This window comes from Armigeres subalbatus, chromosome 1, assembly GCF_024139115.2.
Source record: "Armigeres subalbatus isolate Guangzhou_Male chromosome 1, GZ_Asu_2, whole genome shotgun sequence".
In the NCBI taxonomy this organism is placed as follows: domain Eukaryota; kingdom Metazoa; phylum Arthropoda; class Insecta; order Diptera; family Culicidae; genus Armigeres; species Armigeres subalbatus.
Window position 1 is genome coordinate 49,160,318 of NC_085139.1, and position 17,370 is coordinate 49,177,687.

The 17,370-nt window shown below is 43.0% G+C and overlaps 3 protein-coding genes across 3 annotated transcripts; 2 read left to right on the top strand and 1 right to left on the bottom strand.

Annotated features, from left to right (window-relative positions):
• Positions 1-494: 494 nt before the first annotated feature.
• On the top strand, positions 495-2,603 carry LOC134206151 (uncharacterized). Its single transcript, XM_062681845.1, has one exon. It carries the CDS (start codon positions 495-497, stop codon positions 2,601-2,603), a length of 2,109 nt encoding a protein of 702 aa, XP_062537829.1.
• Positions 2,604-2,789: 186 nt separating this feature from the next.
• Positions 2,790-4,031, top strand: LOC134206152 (uncharacterized). Its single transcript, XM_062681846.1, has one exon. The coding sequence runs from the start codon at positions 2,790-2,792 to the stop codon at positions 4,029-4,031; it is 1,242 nt and encodes a 413-aa protein (XP_062537830.1).
• A 2,414-nt stretch (positions 4,032-6,445) lies between these two features.
• Positions 6,446-11,092, bottom strand: LOC134225321 (uncharacterized). The gene is made up of 3 exons (XM_062705288.1): positions 10,658-11,092; positions 7,571-7,794; positions 6,446-7,395 (listed from the first exon to the last, which is right to left on the bottom strand). Exons 1-3 carry the CDS (start codon positions 10,888-10,890, stop codon positions 6,980-6,982), a joined length of 873 nt encoding a protein of 290 aa, XP_062561272.1. The 5' UTR covers positions 10,891-11,092; the 3' UTR covers positions 6,446-6,979.
• Between the last annotated feature and the right edge of the window lie 6,278 nt (positions 11,093-17,370).

The following is a 17,370-nucleotide window of genomic DNA, read 5'->3' on the forward strand; positions in this document are numbered from 1 at the left end:
AATTGTATTTGAGTTTGTATACCACAACACTTCTAACGGAAAATAGGTTCTGGTGTCAAATGAGAACCTTTTAGTAAAACTTAGTTATAAAAACGGCTAAACATCGAATCCAATGACCGGGCGCAGATTTGCGCAAGTCGTCAATGTGATATCCTAAAACTAGGCAAAAAATGCTACAAAATGATATAGAGAACGACCATTTTAGCCCTTTCCTTCCTAGTTAAAAATCAAATTGAATTTTATTATCAATTTCCATATATTTTCTATGGGACAAGAAAAAACACATCAAAACAGCTCAACTTAGAAAAATCCTGGTAATCTCATTTTTCATCCAATATTTTTGAAATTTTTTCTGATGATTCTCGAAGTATTATAGAAGACGGAAAATATGAAAAAAATGTGATACCAGGAAAAATTTTTTTTTGGGTTTTTGCCATCGCGAAATCACTGTGCAGCGGTCAGATATCGAGGTTTACGGAATCGGGCAAGCTAACATGAAAGTGAAGCACAAGGTCACAGCCACCTTAAAATCGCGAGTAACAGGGTTCTCGCGAAAGATGGAATTTCTATTATTACCGAAGGTGACAGCAAATCTTCCAATAGCCAATGTGGACATGGCTGGATGGGAAGTTCCAGTCGGCGTAGAATTGGCAGATCCAGCCTTTTTTACATCCAAGACTGTCGACCTGGTGTTAGGAATACAACACTTCTTCACTTTCTTCAATAACGGAAACGAGGTTAGTCTTGGAGAAGGTTTTCCTACGCTCACGGAGTCGGTATTCGGATGGGTGGTATCCGGATGTGTAAATGGGTTGCACAGTAACCACCGCATATCCTGCAATATAGCAGTCAGTCTAGAGGAGTTACTGACTCGATTCTGGTCATGTGAGGAAGTGGATGCACCAAATAATTATTCCCCGGAGGAAACACGTTGCGAAGACCAGTATATACAATCAGTTCGAAGGGACTGTGATGGGCGATATACTGTGTCCCTTCCAAAAGATAAAGCTGCACTTGAAAGGTTGGGTGAATCAAGAGATATTGCCTTCCGGCGGTTCCAAAGTCTGGAACGTAGACTGCTAAAGGAACCAGAACTGCGTATTCAATATCGAAAGTTTATGGAAGACTACCTGGAGTTAGGTCACATGCGCAAGGTGGAAGAGCAGCTGGGAAGCAATGAAGGGATTCGTTGTTACTTACCTCATCATCCTGTAGTCAAGGAGGAAAGCACCACAACCAAGGTCCGAGTAGTATTTGATGCATCGTGTAAAACGATAACAGGGACGTCGCTCAACGATACGCTGCTGGCGGGACCGGTCATCCAGGATGATCTTCGGTCAATTATCCTGCGGAGCAGAACAACGCAAATCATGGTGGTTTCGGACGTTGAAAAAATGTTTCGACAAATTCGAATTAGCAAGGAGGACACCCCACTACAAAGTATTTTGTGGCGAACGGATCCTAGTGAGATCATTAGTACATACGAGCTTACTACGGTGACGTATGGTACAAAACCGGCCCCATTCCTTGCTACTAGGACATTGAAGCAACTAGCGATGGACGAGCAAATACGCTACCCGATGGCGGCCAAAGCGGCTACGGAAGATGTTTATATGGACGACGTTATAAGTGGCGCGGATAACCCAGAGGAAGCATTAGAGATGCGTATTCAATTGGATGAAATGACACAGAGAGGTGGATTCCGTTTGAGAAAATGGGCGTCAAACTGCCCATTGGTGCTGCGGGGCATACCAGAGACAGACTTAGCGATAGTGAAGGTAGAAGGAGTAGAGCTAGATCCTGACCCAGCTGTAAGAACTCTAGGGCTAGTATGGCATCCAGGAGCAGATGCCCTGAAATTCCGTTTCAAGATTCCCGAGACAAGCAGAACCGAGATTTTGTCAAAGCGAAGAGTTCTGTCAGTCATTGCGACATTATTCGATCCGTTAGGTCTGATAGGACCAGTAATCACATCAGCAAAAGTATTTATGCAGCTGTTATGGTGCTTGGAAGACGAGAAAGGAAGAAAATTAGATTGGGACCAGCCATTACCATCTGTTGTGGATACCGAGTGGCGTAATTTCCAAGCACAGCTGCCACAACTGAACAAACTGGTTATCGATCGCTGTGTGATCCAGCCAAAAGCAGCAAATGTAGAGATGCATATATTTTGTGATGCATCAGTGCAAGCATACGGTGCTTGTGCTTATACAAGAAGCGTGAGTTCGTCTGGAAATGTTAAGGTGGTGTTACTGACGTCAAAATCCAAGGTGGCACCATTAAAGTGCCAATCCATTCCAAGGTTGGAACTATGCGGAGCATTATTGGCAGCGCAGCTTTCAGAAAGGATCCTGGAAGCGATAAGGATGGATGTGGAAGTGTTTTTCTGGACAGATTCAACTTGTGTCTTGCAGTGGATAAAAGCTGTCCCATCAACATGGACAACCTTTGTGGCCAACCGTGTGGCAAAAATTCAAGGATTGTCGGAGAAGCGAATCTGGCGTCACGTTTCCGGAAATCTGAACCCTGCTGACTTAATTTCCCGTGGGGTTAAACCGGACCAACTTAAAGGGTGCAGCCTCTGGTGGAAAGGTCCGCCTTGACTCTGGACTGATAAAGATACCTGGCCAATTCAAGGCAACTCGCTAATATCAGAAGAAGTGGCCAAAGAAGGTCGTCGAACGACAGCTCACTGCACAAATCAACAGGAAGACTTCAGTAGCTGGTACGTACAGAAATTCTCAAATTTCACGGATCTGGTGAGATGTACTGCTTACTGGCTACGATTGATGGATATCTTGAGGAAAGTTGAACCTACCAAGCGACGATACGGTGTGCTCCAAGTATCAGAACTACGGGAAGCTGAATATGTGGTCATTCGTCGTATGCAACAAAACGTGTTCAATGGGGAGTGGAAGGTACTTTCGGCAGGTGGTACGGTAGCCAGAAGCTCGCCATTACGCTGGTTTCATCCTAGGCTGTCACAGGACAGACTTATTCGTGTTGGAGGTCGATTAGAACATTCATCAGAACGTGAAGGTACCAAGCATCCGATTGTCCTACCAGCAAAGCATCCGTTCACCAAAAGGCTTTTGGAACACTATTATCATAAATTACTTCATGCAGGACCACAGCTGCTACTGGGTGCAATTAGATTACAATATTGGCCACTAGGCGGCCGCAGTGTGGCAAGAGAAGTAGTGCACCAATGTATCCGATGCTTCCGAGTAAAACCGAAGACAGTTGAACAGTTCATGGGAGAACTTCCAGCGGCTCGTGTAACTGTATCAAGACCATTCTCCAACACCGGTGTGGATTATTTCGGTCCAGTATACGTTCGGCTGACACCGCGTAGAGCTGCTGTGAAGGCGTATGTGGCAATATTTATCTGTATGTGTACCAAGGCGGTGCATCTCGAGTTGGTAACGGATCTGTCAACCGAAAGATTCATTCAAGCATTACGCAGATTCATTGGTAGACGAGGAAGGGTTACTGATATCTATTCGGATAATGGAACCAACTTTGTTGGTGCCCGTAATCAGATAAAGCAATTGTTTGTGCTACTAAAAAGCAGGGAACATCACGAGACGGTAGCTAGGGAATGCACCAAGGACGAAATTCAGTGGCACTTCAATCCTCCGAGTGCTCCACACTTCGGAGGTCTTTGGGAGGCAGCAGTGAGATCTGCGAAATTCCATTTGCTCAGAGTTCTTGGAGAGCAAGTGCTGACATTTGAAGATATGAACACACTTTTAGTACAAGTTGAAGCTTGTTTAAATTCAAGACCGTTGACTGCAATGTCAGACGACCCGAACGATTTGGAACCTTTAACCCCAGGACATTTCCTGATTGGAGCCTCGTTGCATCAACTACCAGACCGGGATTTTTCATCAGTTCCAATAAATAGGCTTTCCCAGATTCAGGTGGCACAAAAAATTTGCAGGAGTTATGGAAAAGATGGCGACGAGAGTACTTGTCGCAATTACAAGGCAGAACGAAGCGTTGGCGTCCAGCAGTCCCAATATCAATAGGCCAACTAATCGTCATTCGTGAAGATAACGTGCCAGCAATCAGGTGGAAAATGGGAAGAATAGTAAAGGTACATCCGGGACAGGACGGTGTGGTAAGAGTTGCTACAGTAAGGACAGCAACAGGAACTTTGGATAGACCCATTGAGAAGTTGTGTATCCTTCCATCATCGGCTCAGAATGACAACAACAACCAATAGTGGAACAGGCGACCCGTCCACCGGTGCACGAGAGGTTTCTTTTCTTTTCTTTTTCAGAAATCCCAGTTATTTCAGGGCGGGCGGGAATGTCTAAGAATGGTAAAACCAATCAACGCACCCCTCGTGTGAAGCAGGAAAGGGCGAAAATGTGTGACGGGACCTACGACGGATTTTTGGTAACGATTGACAACTAGGCTACCCCACATTGATTAGGATTAACAAAAATTGGAAACAACCTACCGGATCAGACGGAATCTGAATCCAAGTTTTTAAATGGAATTTGACCCAAATATATGTCTAAGTTAGAATAAATAAATGTAGTTTTGCGTCAAATAAAGTGTAGTTGTAGTGCAGAGAAATGTAACGTGTAATGATTGTATAAATAAATTGTGTTAAGTGTAATAGATGTTGTGTTGTGGACAATACCTGGAGTAAATCGCACCGAAACACCCAAGGATATAAATATCGACGGCGTCCAAGTCCACCCAAAATAGGAGTCCACCTCAGCTACCAGGAATTATCACCCAACCACGTAAATACAGTCCACATCGGAAGGAGAAAAGGACCAGTTCCCAAACAGTATGTATTTCATCAAACTCCTGTATGAAGGGCCAAACATGGGTGGGGTGGTTCCATAAGCAAGTTACAGCGCTGTTTTGGGTGTGCTTGGTCGAAATGGACCCCAATGCACTAGGAAGGTTGAATAAAAGTAATTAAAAGTTAAATACAATTAGCTATCTGATATTCTTACTACAGCTTTGCCAAAACCAAAATTAACGAAACTTCTAAATTTGTGGGAAGGATGAATTAAGAGGAGTTGTAAATATATTGAAAATTTTTCTTCCTACAGAAAAACAAAAAAAAATTAAAAAAATCTTTTGCTTCCTCTAGAATTTATTTTCGAATATCATTTTTCGGCTTCTTCTTCTTCTTCATTCCTAGCAAATTCAGAAGTTTTGTTAATCTTGGTTTTGGCAAAGCTTTAGTAAATATATCAGATATCAACATCTTCTTTTTCGTGCAACTTTTGTTCGCCAATCCTTTAACATAGTTTGCGGTGAAAAATCAATGCAACACCGTCAGCTGACAAATTTGAAGTCTAATTCAAAATATTTACTTGTTTCGCTAGTGAAGATAAATTTGATTGTAAATTTAGGATGGCAAAAAAAGCATAACATTCTTGCTTAGTCTATACAACAGCGCTCGTTAAATGAAATTTATTAAAAATTATGGATGAGCTTCTAATTTGTTCTTCGATAGACCTCCAATTCCATCGCAACTTTTTTATAGGACCACAGAATTCACAGTCGATAATTTCTTTCATTGCATTCTATTTAGTGAAATTTAAAACTCATATTTTTTAAATCTCTTTCTCTCTCTCTTCTCAAATCGAATCTTCTCTATCTCTTTATTCAAATAATACCTTAGCGCTAAAGTTTGGGGTCGGGGGTAAGCAAACATGCTCTTATGACTATTGCAGCATTTCAGTATCTCGGTTATCTCTCTTTGTTTTTGGGTTTTGGGGGGGTTGGGCCTTTGTATTCTACTTTTATACTGTTATGGTACACAAAAGTGGGAAAAATAAAAAAAGGGAACTGTTTTGAACTGATTCTGATGATCGCATGATCGGGATCCGTACTGTTTGATTTGTTAAAAGCGTTAAACTACAGTTTTATAAATAAAATAAATTAATTACAAGTTTGTTCGATCTTGGGCTTTTTTTCACTTTCCAACGTCTTGCTAGGGACTTCTAATAGTCTTGTTTAGGATGCGGCAGGGGGGCAATAAATTACTAAACACTAATAAACACTACTTACGATTGGTTTCGAAAGATGAAAGGAAGGGGGAAGCCGCTGAAGCGGCACTTAGGCAAAGACGTCATACCTAATACTAAATAGCGAACAGATCAGCAGAACGGAAAATCATCAAGCTCGGTGGCGGATCGGTTCGGCTCGCTTGGGCGCGCACGGGCCGCTCGGTGCAAATTCTCTCATGTGCTAAAACTTTCGTTTCCCTATAAAGATGACTTTGAATATTTGTGTATTTACAAATTGGCGGGCGGCGGGCGGAAGGGGCGCGTCCGATTCGGCGGCCGACAGTGTTTCGATTCGTTACGGGTGTCTCATCACATCACTGATCATCAGCAAATCGATGCGCATTTGGCGAGCACGGTGATGATACTAAATCCTATGGTCGGAATGGGGGTCTTTGACTCTCTTTACTCTTCGTTGGTGGGTTGGCGGGGGTTTGTTATTGTTTTTTTTTTCTCTGTTAAGGAGTTTGTTGCGGCGGATGAAGAGATAGGAAGAGGTGTGTTTCTGTGAAAGATTAGACGTTTGTGGATGGATCGGTTTTCGTCACGATCTGGCGTGTGGTGTAATTGTGGTAGGTGCTGTGTGTGTTGATTGGAGCGTAGAGTGGAGGAGACCTCAATTTTCCGGCTTCGAACGGTGTGCTGATAGACTCGTCAACGATGCGTTGTCTCGCTTTCTGACTTCCATGTGAAATTGACGGTTAGAGACTAGATCGAGGGGTGCACGTTTCGGTGCTAGGTGGACAGGTTTAGGTTGAAGCGAGAATATGTGGGTTGTGTAGGAGACCCTACGAAGTTCCCCATGACAGTGTGGGGGTCGACACAAAGACTAGAGTTATAGTTACAGGAGCCATAGTTGGTGCGTAGAGTTTTGTAGAAGGAAGTTTCCTAACCTAATATGGTTTCGTTTCGGGGTGTAGGAGTGCAGGAGAGGTGGCTTACGCCTTGGGGGCCTGGGCGCTGTAGGCGAGATCCTGAGCGGTATCGTAGCTACGGGCATAAGGATACTGACCGCTGCCTTGAGACCAGCCCTGAGCACCAGCTCCAGACGACCATCCAGCGCTACCACCGCCAACACCAGCAGACAGGGCGCTGCCTCCCAAAGCACCAGCACCAGCAGCAGCAGCACCTCCAACGGCCTTGGACAGCAGACCTAGAGTTCCGGCACCTTCAACAGCGCCTCCGAGGAATTTCTTGACGGCGAGAATGACAGCCAGGACGAGGGCGACCTTGGAAACGATCAGAGCCTTGACGGCCAACAAAGCGACTCCACCGAGGAGCAGGGGCAGCAGGGCGAACAGCTTTCCTCCGACAGCCAGGACGAGTGGGCCCAGGACCTTCTTCAGCTTCTTACCTGTAACGAGAACGTGCGTGCAAACAGACGAGAAAGCGATGCCCCCAGATAGAATTGAGTGTGGGTGAAGGATCAGAGGGTGCACAAGATATTGTGCGTGTTGTGCGCAGTAATAGTGTGGCAACAAAATTCGGTAGATCGGTTAGCAAGGTTTGGTTAGTTCAGCGATACGGACCTTTCTTCAGCAGTCTACCTTCTTCGATAGAACGGGCGATGGATTCCTGGGCTTCCTCGGGCAGCTTGAACTGGATGGAGCGGGCAGTGAACAGGCGCTTGGCGGAGTCGACGGCCATATCGAACAGAGCGTCGCTCTTGTCTTCAGCGCTGGCGGGCAGGGTGCTGATAATTTCGTTCTCCGACACGGACTTGCCCATGCGTTCAACCGGGGCGGTCGGGTCTCTGAAAATAGAAACAATTGGTTATATGAAGTAAGGAAAACTTGTTTGATGAAAGATGAACAATTATGCCTTTTTAATTTAGACTAATGGTCCACAACCTTCCCATTTTGGCACTTATCTGTTTAACACCCGGCTCAAAATTCTCTAAATTCAGCACAAACGGTGCTTCAGCAGATTAATTTCGTTCGAAACGAAAGAAAAAATGAGAGCATAAATGCGGCACCGGATCGATCAATCCATTTCGCTCAATTAAAGCTCCCAACGGCGCCGTCAAGATAAAGAAGCAATTTAGATGTGGGTCGGTCAAAATTCGGTAGCTGCGCTCAAAATCGGACTTTGACCGCTTCTGATATGCATGTCAGCATCCATCGCCCGAGCAGTCAGTCAGTCAGTGGGAGACAAGAGAAAATGGGAAAGCAGCCAAGCGAGTCAAAAGTGGTTCGCAATGGCCATTTCACTTTTGTGTTTGTTTTGTTGTGGCTGGTACAGAAGTGCTAATTGATTGTCGGGTTGACGGTTTCGATGGGAGACGCATGTGCGAGCGATTTGGGTGCTGGCTGATTGAATAATTGTGACGGCTTTCAAGTACACAGTTCAGACGTCTTCAATTTTGAGGCGATATTTTCTTTGCTCTTATTTTGATTTCGGGACGTTTTCTTTTGTGGTTTGGTGGTTTAACAATTATTGGTCATTACATGAGCTATTGTAATTTTTTTAAAGATAGCGTAGAATTTTCGTCAATGCGATCCTCCTGTTGCTTCAATGAAAATACAGTTGATAAAAATAGATAAAGAATAATAAGATTTTGTCAGTTTAGTTTTAAAAAGTGACTATTCAAAATTATTCCATTTCCGGCAGATTGAATTATCTTAGTTTTTTTTTAATTTTCTGTCGGCCGCTTTTCTTACGAGTGACAATCATTGATGCCAGAAAGACGACTTCCCCCGCCTACAGACCGTACGCATCTACATCCGAGTCCTACGGCTTTACATACTAAGTAAATTTGCCACGGACGCCGACTAGGATCGAGCCCAGGCTCACAATAATAACAGGCAGGAACGATTATCATCGGTGTCAACGGCATTTGAGTTCGAGCACCTGAGAACAGGCAAGAACATACATTTCAAAATGCTAGTGTTTGCATCTCGATTTTTGAAATTTGTGCTTATGAAAGCATGAGGTAGACTTAAAATTGAATTCTAACAGGTTTCACCTTAATGGAATTCGGTTTTGCGTAGGAATATGTGTCAAAATAAAAAAAAATATAACCAGCGTGAGGGCGTGTCCTTCTTATATTCTCGCCCTTCCTCTCCCCGTCAAAGCACAACGTATTGTACGATGGTCCCTATTGATAAAATAATGATGTAAACATCTACGAATGGCTCCCAAAATCTGACGTTTTCTATGACGATTCCCCTATGTTCTGTTCTAATTACATGGCCTACTTTCTATTTCAAAAGTACGAATAGAGTTCAAACTTTACAATTCTTGCATTTTCGGTCAACAAAGTTCATATTTTTATTCTACGCTTGCTATGGCGCAGCAAAATTCAAACAAAAAAATTGACAGTTGTCCGATGCTTCATTGTTGAGAATGATGCATCTGAAAATGCAACTGCACTTGAAAACTTTGCAATTTAATTATTTACGCTTACGAATGTCGTTTAAAACTAAACTTGTTTGAAATTCTCCTTCTCGTCAACAGGATAAGATGCGGAAAGAAATTTATACGAATCGAATTCCATCGAATATTCGATGGTAAGTCGGTAAGCAAAAATACTCGAGACTGTTCGTTGACTTATTTCCAGGACTTTAGGTCCAAATTTATGACTTTTTCGTCAATTTGTAATAATGAGGGAACATTTTCCCATTACTCCTTACAGTTTTGACGTAGGACTACGTCATACATACTTGAACGACTTACATAAAACAAACATCTCTATGGATAATATTATAGTACTGTTGAACGACAAACTTTGTCACAATATGGACAATATTGAAAATATTGCTCTTAAATACGACAAAAATGGAAATATCTTGTCGTGTTCCAATTTATGACTCCAGCATTTTGCCAAAACATTAATTTAAAACCCTACTGGTAGAGTCATCCAGCCCGTTGATATAATTAACGCGTTTTTTATTTTTTTTTCAAATTACTGACCGACTGTAGAATTCAGTAAAACGCACAACAACAACAAAAAATCCCCACTTGTTGCCGAACAATCTAGAATTCAAAGCTCCACTCGTCCAGCAATCGAAATACAATTAGCGCGAATCAATCACCGACTTTCACAGCCACTCAAACATTTTCTATTCGCTCATCTGCCGGCTGCGTGACTCAACGGAATTATTTCGCAGGTTCGTCACTCCCCTGCGATGAAATCTCTTTCGATTTCGATTCAGGTTTCAAAATTATTCCGAATGCGTTCGCTTTTCCCCCGGACGGTCTGCATCTGATAACGGGGCCAACGATTCAATACCCGGAGAATCCGTTGTCACTCGAAGTGCATGCCTAATGAGGCAGCACCGACACACAAAACAATCGAACCGGGCAGCCCCAACTTTGAACGTTTCGCATGCCGAGTCAGATAGAGAGAGAGAGTTCATGTGAGCTTCACATCCACAATTTTTCCCGCCCTTCATGAAGGGCAAAAATTAAATCACTTGCGCAATTGTGTTTACCGAGCCCTGGGAAAACCACATCCAATTGCATAACTCAACACTGTTTCCGTTTCACCCGCAAGTCTTTATCTTTTCCTTTTTTTTTGCTGTTTGTTTGGCATAATTGTTCTTCAATCTTGCGATCTTTGATCCCTCGTCGGCACAACCAAACAAGAAAAAAAAAATCAAGAGTTCAAAATTCACCTTGAGAAAGTAACACCGGGCACGATTTCAATGTTGCTGGCACGGGCGGCACGGTTTAGGGCTGTAATTCCTTTTACTGCGAAGCAGGTTCCCATTTCTTCCGATTCCAGACAGGTTCCAAAATACCGAAGGGCCATTCCCAGGCCACTGGAGCTGGACGATTCCTCAGCCGGAGCTGGGGCGGCCAGGGCGCTTGCCACTAGCAGGGCAAATACGGCAACAAACACTTTCATTATCTGGCTGTTCTTGCTTCGAGATATCACTCTTATCACAAAACACTTCGTTCGAAATTTTCTTGCGTTCGAAACGATAAAGTTCTTAAAGAATAAGACACTGCACTCAAGGCACTCCTGTTCAGGGCTGCTCTGATGATGATCACTCTTCGGAGGAGGAGAGTTCGTTATACTTCAACGATCGTTAATGAATTGTACTCCTATCTCAATATTGTAACCCCTTATATAGGACCAACAAAAAATTGCTTCTTTAAACAACGAGATGATGATAAATTGTAATACCAAGATATTATGTTAAATAATTTTTATATCGACAAACACGCCCGAAAAAACGACGAACACAACGGCGAGACGCGAGAGCCACGCCGCATGCCCGAAGAGGAAAGCCGAATCCGGAAAATACACACACTCTCCCGCTCTTCAATTGCTCTCACCGAGCACCGCATCCGCTGGCCGCAACATTTCTTTTTTCCGAAAAACACCACAAAAATCTCGCACCATCAACCAACATTCGCACGCAGGCAGTGGCCTTGCTGTGATCGCGAGAGATCGCCGGTTGCACCGCGTTTGTTGACGACGCCGAACGTCGATCGCTCGCGCTCTCACACAAAGCAACACGTTGAGATGTTGCACGGCGATCTTCGCGCGCTACACTCTCACACACCAGCGGTCCACACCCAACCAGCGCGGCGGCGTCTTGTTGTGAGAAAGCGAAACAGGCTCCCATCCTCCGCCTCGCAACGACCCTTCATAATCACAAGCAAGAGCTATCAAGATCGATCGGATTGTGTAAGATTTTTTCTTCACCGTCAACGACGACGACGATGACGAAGATCGGGTCTTCTTTTCCATTGCTTGACGTCCTCCCATTGATCAGATACTGACCCAAGACACATGCCCCCTACCTGACCGAATCAATTGATTGCATTATCATCCAGAAAAAAAGTGGTCGGTCGGTTGTGGCACGGGGAGGAAGTGCGTGAACCTTTCGTGTCACCTTGATGACCCCTCATCGGAACGCGTTTCACCAATCGAAGACCAGGGCTGGAGGCGAATTCAGCTTAGAGCCGGTCGCGTTGATCGAAGAGTTTTTTCATATGACAAGTTAATATTTCGCTCAATTCCACATTTTTTATTATTATTTTACAAATATGTATTTCCTAAACTTCAGTGTCTTGCACGTTGCCAAGTAAAATACTTGACACTAAAGACAACCTTTCCGAAAACGTATTTGTGAAGATACGATAAACAGGTGAACTCAAATGGAATGGTACCAAGTATTCTTACTACTGTATTTAAAGTTTGTTCAAAATATATTTAAACTAACTGACCAAATATATTTAAACTAACTGCGAAATTTGTCTCGCCATAAATTGATGAATTTTCTTATACAACAATTTTTTGTGTACACAATTTATCTAGAAAACAAATCGGTTCTTCAGAATGATTTTCCATTTTTTACGGTTTTATGTTTTCGTTTCGTAAAATTAAAAACAAATGGCCTTTAAAAACAAGGTTTTAAAGAAATGCTGGAACTTCAAAACAAATTTTAATAGATTCCAAATTACATTTGAAAATTCCATACAATTTTCAAATAGCTTTTGAACAGCCTTCCGTGAAAAGTGTTTTTTTGGAAGGATTGATTTTCCGTTGAAATCCAAAGAATTTTCTTCGAGATCTCGAGTCAATTTCCGTGACAATATGACGAGAAGGTTCCCGTGACGTTTTTCAGTAGAAATTCTAGAAAATTAAAGGACACATTCTGGAAAAATCCCGAGGAAATTCCAACGAAATACAAAAGGACTTCCTATTAAACTCTAAAGAGTTACTAGTGAAAATCATATTTTTAAACAGGGAAGATATTGCCGAAATCCTATCGGCTGAAAGTCATTTGGACGAAGGCCACAAGGCCAAATATATCATTTGACCAAACAAACCATTTGGCTGACATGAACATACGGCCTAAAATCAGGTCGGCCGAACAGTTCACTAGGCCGACAAAGTCTCTTTGGCTGAATAAGTTATTCGGCCGACAATGCCGTTGAGCCGAAATATCGTTCAGCAGAAAGGGTCATTTGACTGAACGGGTCGACATTTATAGCCATATGACTCAGGACTCATTCTTCCATCACTTTTTAAAATTATAGGTTGTCATAACTATGCAGCTTTTGTACAATATTGCGTATAAGAAAAAGTTGAATGTAAAATTAGAGGCCATTGAACACAAAAACATGGGTTCAAACTTTCCGTAGCTTGTAATTTTCATACATTTTAACAGTGTAGTGCGTAACGTTGTAAATCCAGTCATATCATCAGGCTCGGTACAACACTGAAGCTGACAATATGATCTCTCTAGCCCCGAATCCTAAGGTGTCAGGCGACCCGTGCCGAGGTAATGAATAGTCTGTGGTGTGAAACAATTAGCTAGGCAGATAGCGGAGCCTGTGATGCTGGTTAGACATATTTTCGTGATGCATTACGGAGTAAGATCTACCACACTGTGCTCTAGTGACAGAGTCCGTTGGCCAAACTTTGGAGAACACAGAACGCCGTCCGGACAAGTTCTGCTATACTCTGGTTTACGAGGTGAACACGCTCCCCGGCATAGTGGAGTTGGCTTCCTACTAAGCGCTCAGGCACACTCTGCGCTTATGAAGTGGCAACCTATAAGTGAAAGGATAATAGTTGCCAGATTTAGAACACGGGTCCGAATCCTTACTATAATCCAATGTTATGCGCCAACCGATGCTGCCGATCTGTAAGACAAAGAGAACTTCTACAGTCAACTCAATGCCGTCGTTGATAGAATTCCGAAGGGTGATATCAAGATCTGTTTGGGCGACTTCAATGCGAAGATCGGATCCGACAGCTCGAACCATGAGCGCATTATGAGACGCCATGGTCTCAGAGAAATGAGCGAAAACGGAGAGCTGTTCGCAGAATTTTGTGGTAATAACGACATGGTGATCGGGGGATCGCATCGACCGGTTCACAAGGTCACGTGGGTCTCCCGTGACGGCTTTACAGAAAATCATATCGACCACATCTGCATCAGCCAATAATGGAAACGGAACCTTCTTGATGTACGGAATAAACGTAGTGCCGATATCGCGTCTGATCATCACCTCCGCATCGGCGAAATACGCCTGCGCCTTGCGCGGATTCGTCGGCAGGGGGAAAGAGTTGGACGACGGTTCAACACACGCCGACTGGAAGATGCCACGGGGAAACGGTCCTTTGTTGAAGAACTGGAGACACGTGCTGCAGATATTCCGGAAGGTGGCAGCGTGGAAGACCAATGGACCGCCATCAAGATTGCCTTCATCGCCACCAGCGAGAACAATCTGGGCGAATTGCGCACCCAGAGAAAACAATGGATCACCGATGAAACCTGGAGGAAGATAGAGGAGCGAAGAGAAGCCAAATCCGCGATAGAGCGATCAAAAACTAGAGGAGCCAAAGGCTTCGCCCATCAACGAGGCTCATGGCGGCGAAGCCTCAATAAAGAAATAAAAGTAGTCGACCGAAATCTAACCTGACAACAGGTTAAAGCGATACCTGGACAACGCTCAGGATGGAGATTGGAGTGGCCCAGCTCAATCGCTTGTTGCATAAGCTGGCGCATTTGATTTGAAGTGAATTGAGAAGCACGCTTTTGAGAGTTGGTATAAGCCATTTCTCGAAGAGTATAAATAACAATACCTCAATCTGAAGAAGCCTCACATCATGCTTGAGAAATATCTGAATAAAAAACGACTACTTCATTTCTTCTCAATAGAGAAAGAGCAGAAAGAAAAGCACTAAACAAATGTCACGGGTATACTACAAAAAATCAATGAAATAGACCCAGTGGTACATCCCGAACAAAAAAAAGTGATCGCTTGGCAGAATGAACCATTTGACAGAAAGAGGTCGAAAGAACAAAGGTCGGAAGCACAAAAAGTCAAAATGTCAAAAGGTTAATGGAAAAGAAGGATCTAAGGAAGAGAAGGTTGAAAAAATGAATGGATCAAACGGTAGGAAAGGCAAAGGATCGAAGATTCATAGGCTGGTATTACGGGTTATGCCTCATATTTCAAACAGACGCTTTTCTTTAGAGTTTACTTAACCCTCTAACACCCAAATTTTTGTATTCGCTAAAAATCACTATTTTGCGTTTTAAAACCGACCTGAACACATTTTAAGCAAAAAAAAAACGCGTTTCCATCAATTTCACCTTTTTAAAATTTTGTTTTCCTAGCTTATGATTTACTTTTTAAGCAAATTTGAACAATCATTGAAGTTTATATTATTGATCGACAACAAAAACTTTTTGAAATCTGAACAATTAAAAGTTACAAAAAAATATCAAAGTACCCTGTCTAAAGGCGGTATTAGAGGGTTACTAGCTGTTGTACCCGGCCTTGTCCGGGATTGCCAGTTTGATTTTGCAGCTGTTGGAATCGCCAATTTGATTTCGCTAAAACCAGCTGGTAAACGAGGTTATCGTGTTTTGTGTTTTGTTGTTGATACTTCCTTCGCGGAAATGTCATAAGGGAAAAGACGGCTTTGGCAGGTTTTGTTCTATTATTGTCAGGGGGGGTTTTTGTCGACCAAATTTTATGAAATTTTGCTACAATATTCTTTGATATCCAAAGAATGTTTAAACCGAATTTGAGCATAATCAGTCATAAAAAACCCCTGACAATAATAGAACAAAACCTGTCAAAGCCGTTATTCCCCCTATTCGAATAAGGGAATATATTCGGGAAAATGTTATATTCTAGGCAAAATCATGTTTGAGAAATTGTCATTTTCGGGGAATGTACGTTATATTCGGGAAAATGTCGCGTTCGAGGAATAATGTCATTTTCGGGGAAATATCAAATCAGCGGAATTTTTTTTTGGAGGAGTGGCATATTCGAGGAATTATCATTTTCGGCCGAAATGCCATTTCCGGAGAAATGTTTTCCAGGATGATACTTGCTGTCGTCATACGCATATTTGTCCCATGTTTGCTGGTAGTCCTATGTACATGTGACAGTTATGCGTAGAACGGCAGCTTGCGGAAAATGTTATTTTCGGGGATATTTATGTTATTTACGGGAAAATGTTATTTTTTTTTGGAATTTTTCAATTAAAAGAATTGGTTTCCGAGGAATTTCACAATCTCAAATAACCTAGCTAAAGAATGTACGATTACGCTTTTCACGCCTGACGTACTGATGCTTAACTCCTTACTCCTCCTTTACTACTCCTTTTCAGCTCCCCGTTTTGCGTACAACTCCATCTAACATCGCCTGCTTAGTACAGGTCGGACTCGATTATCCGGAGTATCGATTTTATTTTCACTCCGGATAATCGAATCCTCCGGATAATGGAATCACCATAAAAAAATCAAATCTGCATTTAAATAACGAAAAACTCATGTTTTATTTCAATTGTGGTGGTTATAGAAATTCTTTAAGAAAAACCCTTAATAATGCACCTAGCGGCATCGGTGACTTTCTGATGTATTATCGAAAAATAGTATTTTCAGCATAACTTTTGAGTCCATAGTTCGATCCAGCCAATTTTCAATATGAAATGATAGAACAGGATTGCAACTTGATGGATGATAATAAGTGTCAAAAAAATTACTATTTGCGCGCATTTTGTACAAAAATAGTATTGTGGCCATTATTTCTGAACCCAAAGTTTGATCTAGTCAATTTGCAACAGAAAGCAATGAAACTTTTGAGTCCATTGTCCGATCCATTTTATTTATCATCAGACTAAGGCCGGAGTGGCCTGTGCTGCACATAAAAGACTTCTCCATTCAGCTTGGTCCATGGCTGCACTTCGCCAACCACGCAGTCTGCGGAGGGTCCGCAAGTCGTCCTCCACCTGATCGATCCACCTTGCCCGCTGTGCACCTCGCCTTCTTGTTCCCGTCGGATCGTTGTCGAGAACCATTTTCACCGGATTACTGTCCGACATTCTGGCTACGTGCCCGGCCCACCGCAGTCTTCCGATTTTCGCGGTGTGAACGATGGATGGTTCTCCCACCCCACCATAGATGGTACGCAACACTTTCCTTTAGAAAACTCCCAGTGCGCGTTGGTCCTCCACGAGCATCGTCCAGGTCTTGTGTCCGTAGAGAACTACCGGTCTTATAAGCGTTTTGTAGATAGTCAGTTTGGTACGGCGGCGAACTCTATTCGATCGGAGCGTCTTGCGGAGTCCAAAGTACGTACGATTTCCAGCCACTATGCGTCTCCGAATTTCTCTGCTGGTATCGTTATCGGCGGTCACCAGTGAGCCCAAGTACACGAATTCTTCAGCCACCTCGATTTCGTCACCACCGATAGAAACTCGTGGTGGGTGGCTCACATTGACCTCTCTTGAGCCTCTTCCTATCATGTACTTCGTCTTCGACGTGTTGATGACTAGTCCAATCCGTTCAGCTTCGCTTTTCAGTCTGATGTAGGCTTCCTCCATCCTCTCAAAGTTACGTGCCAT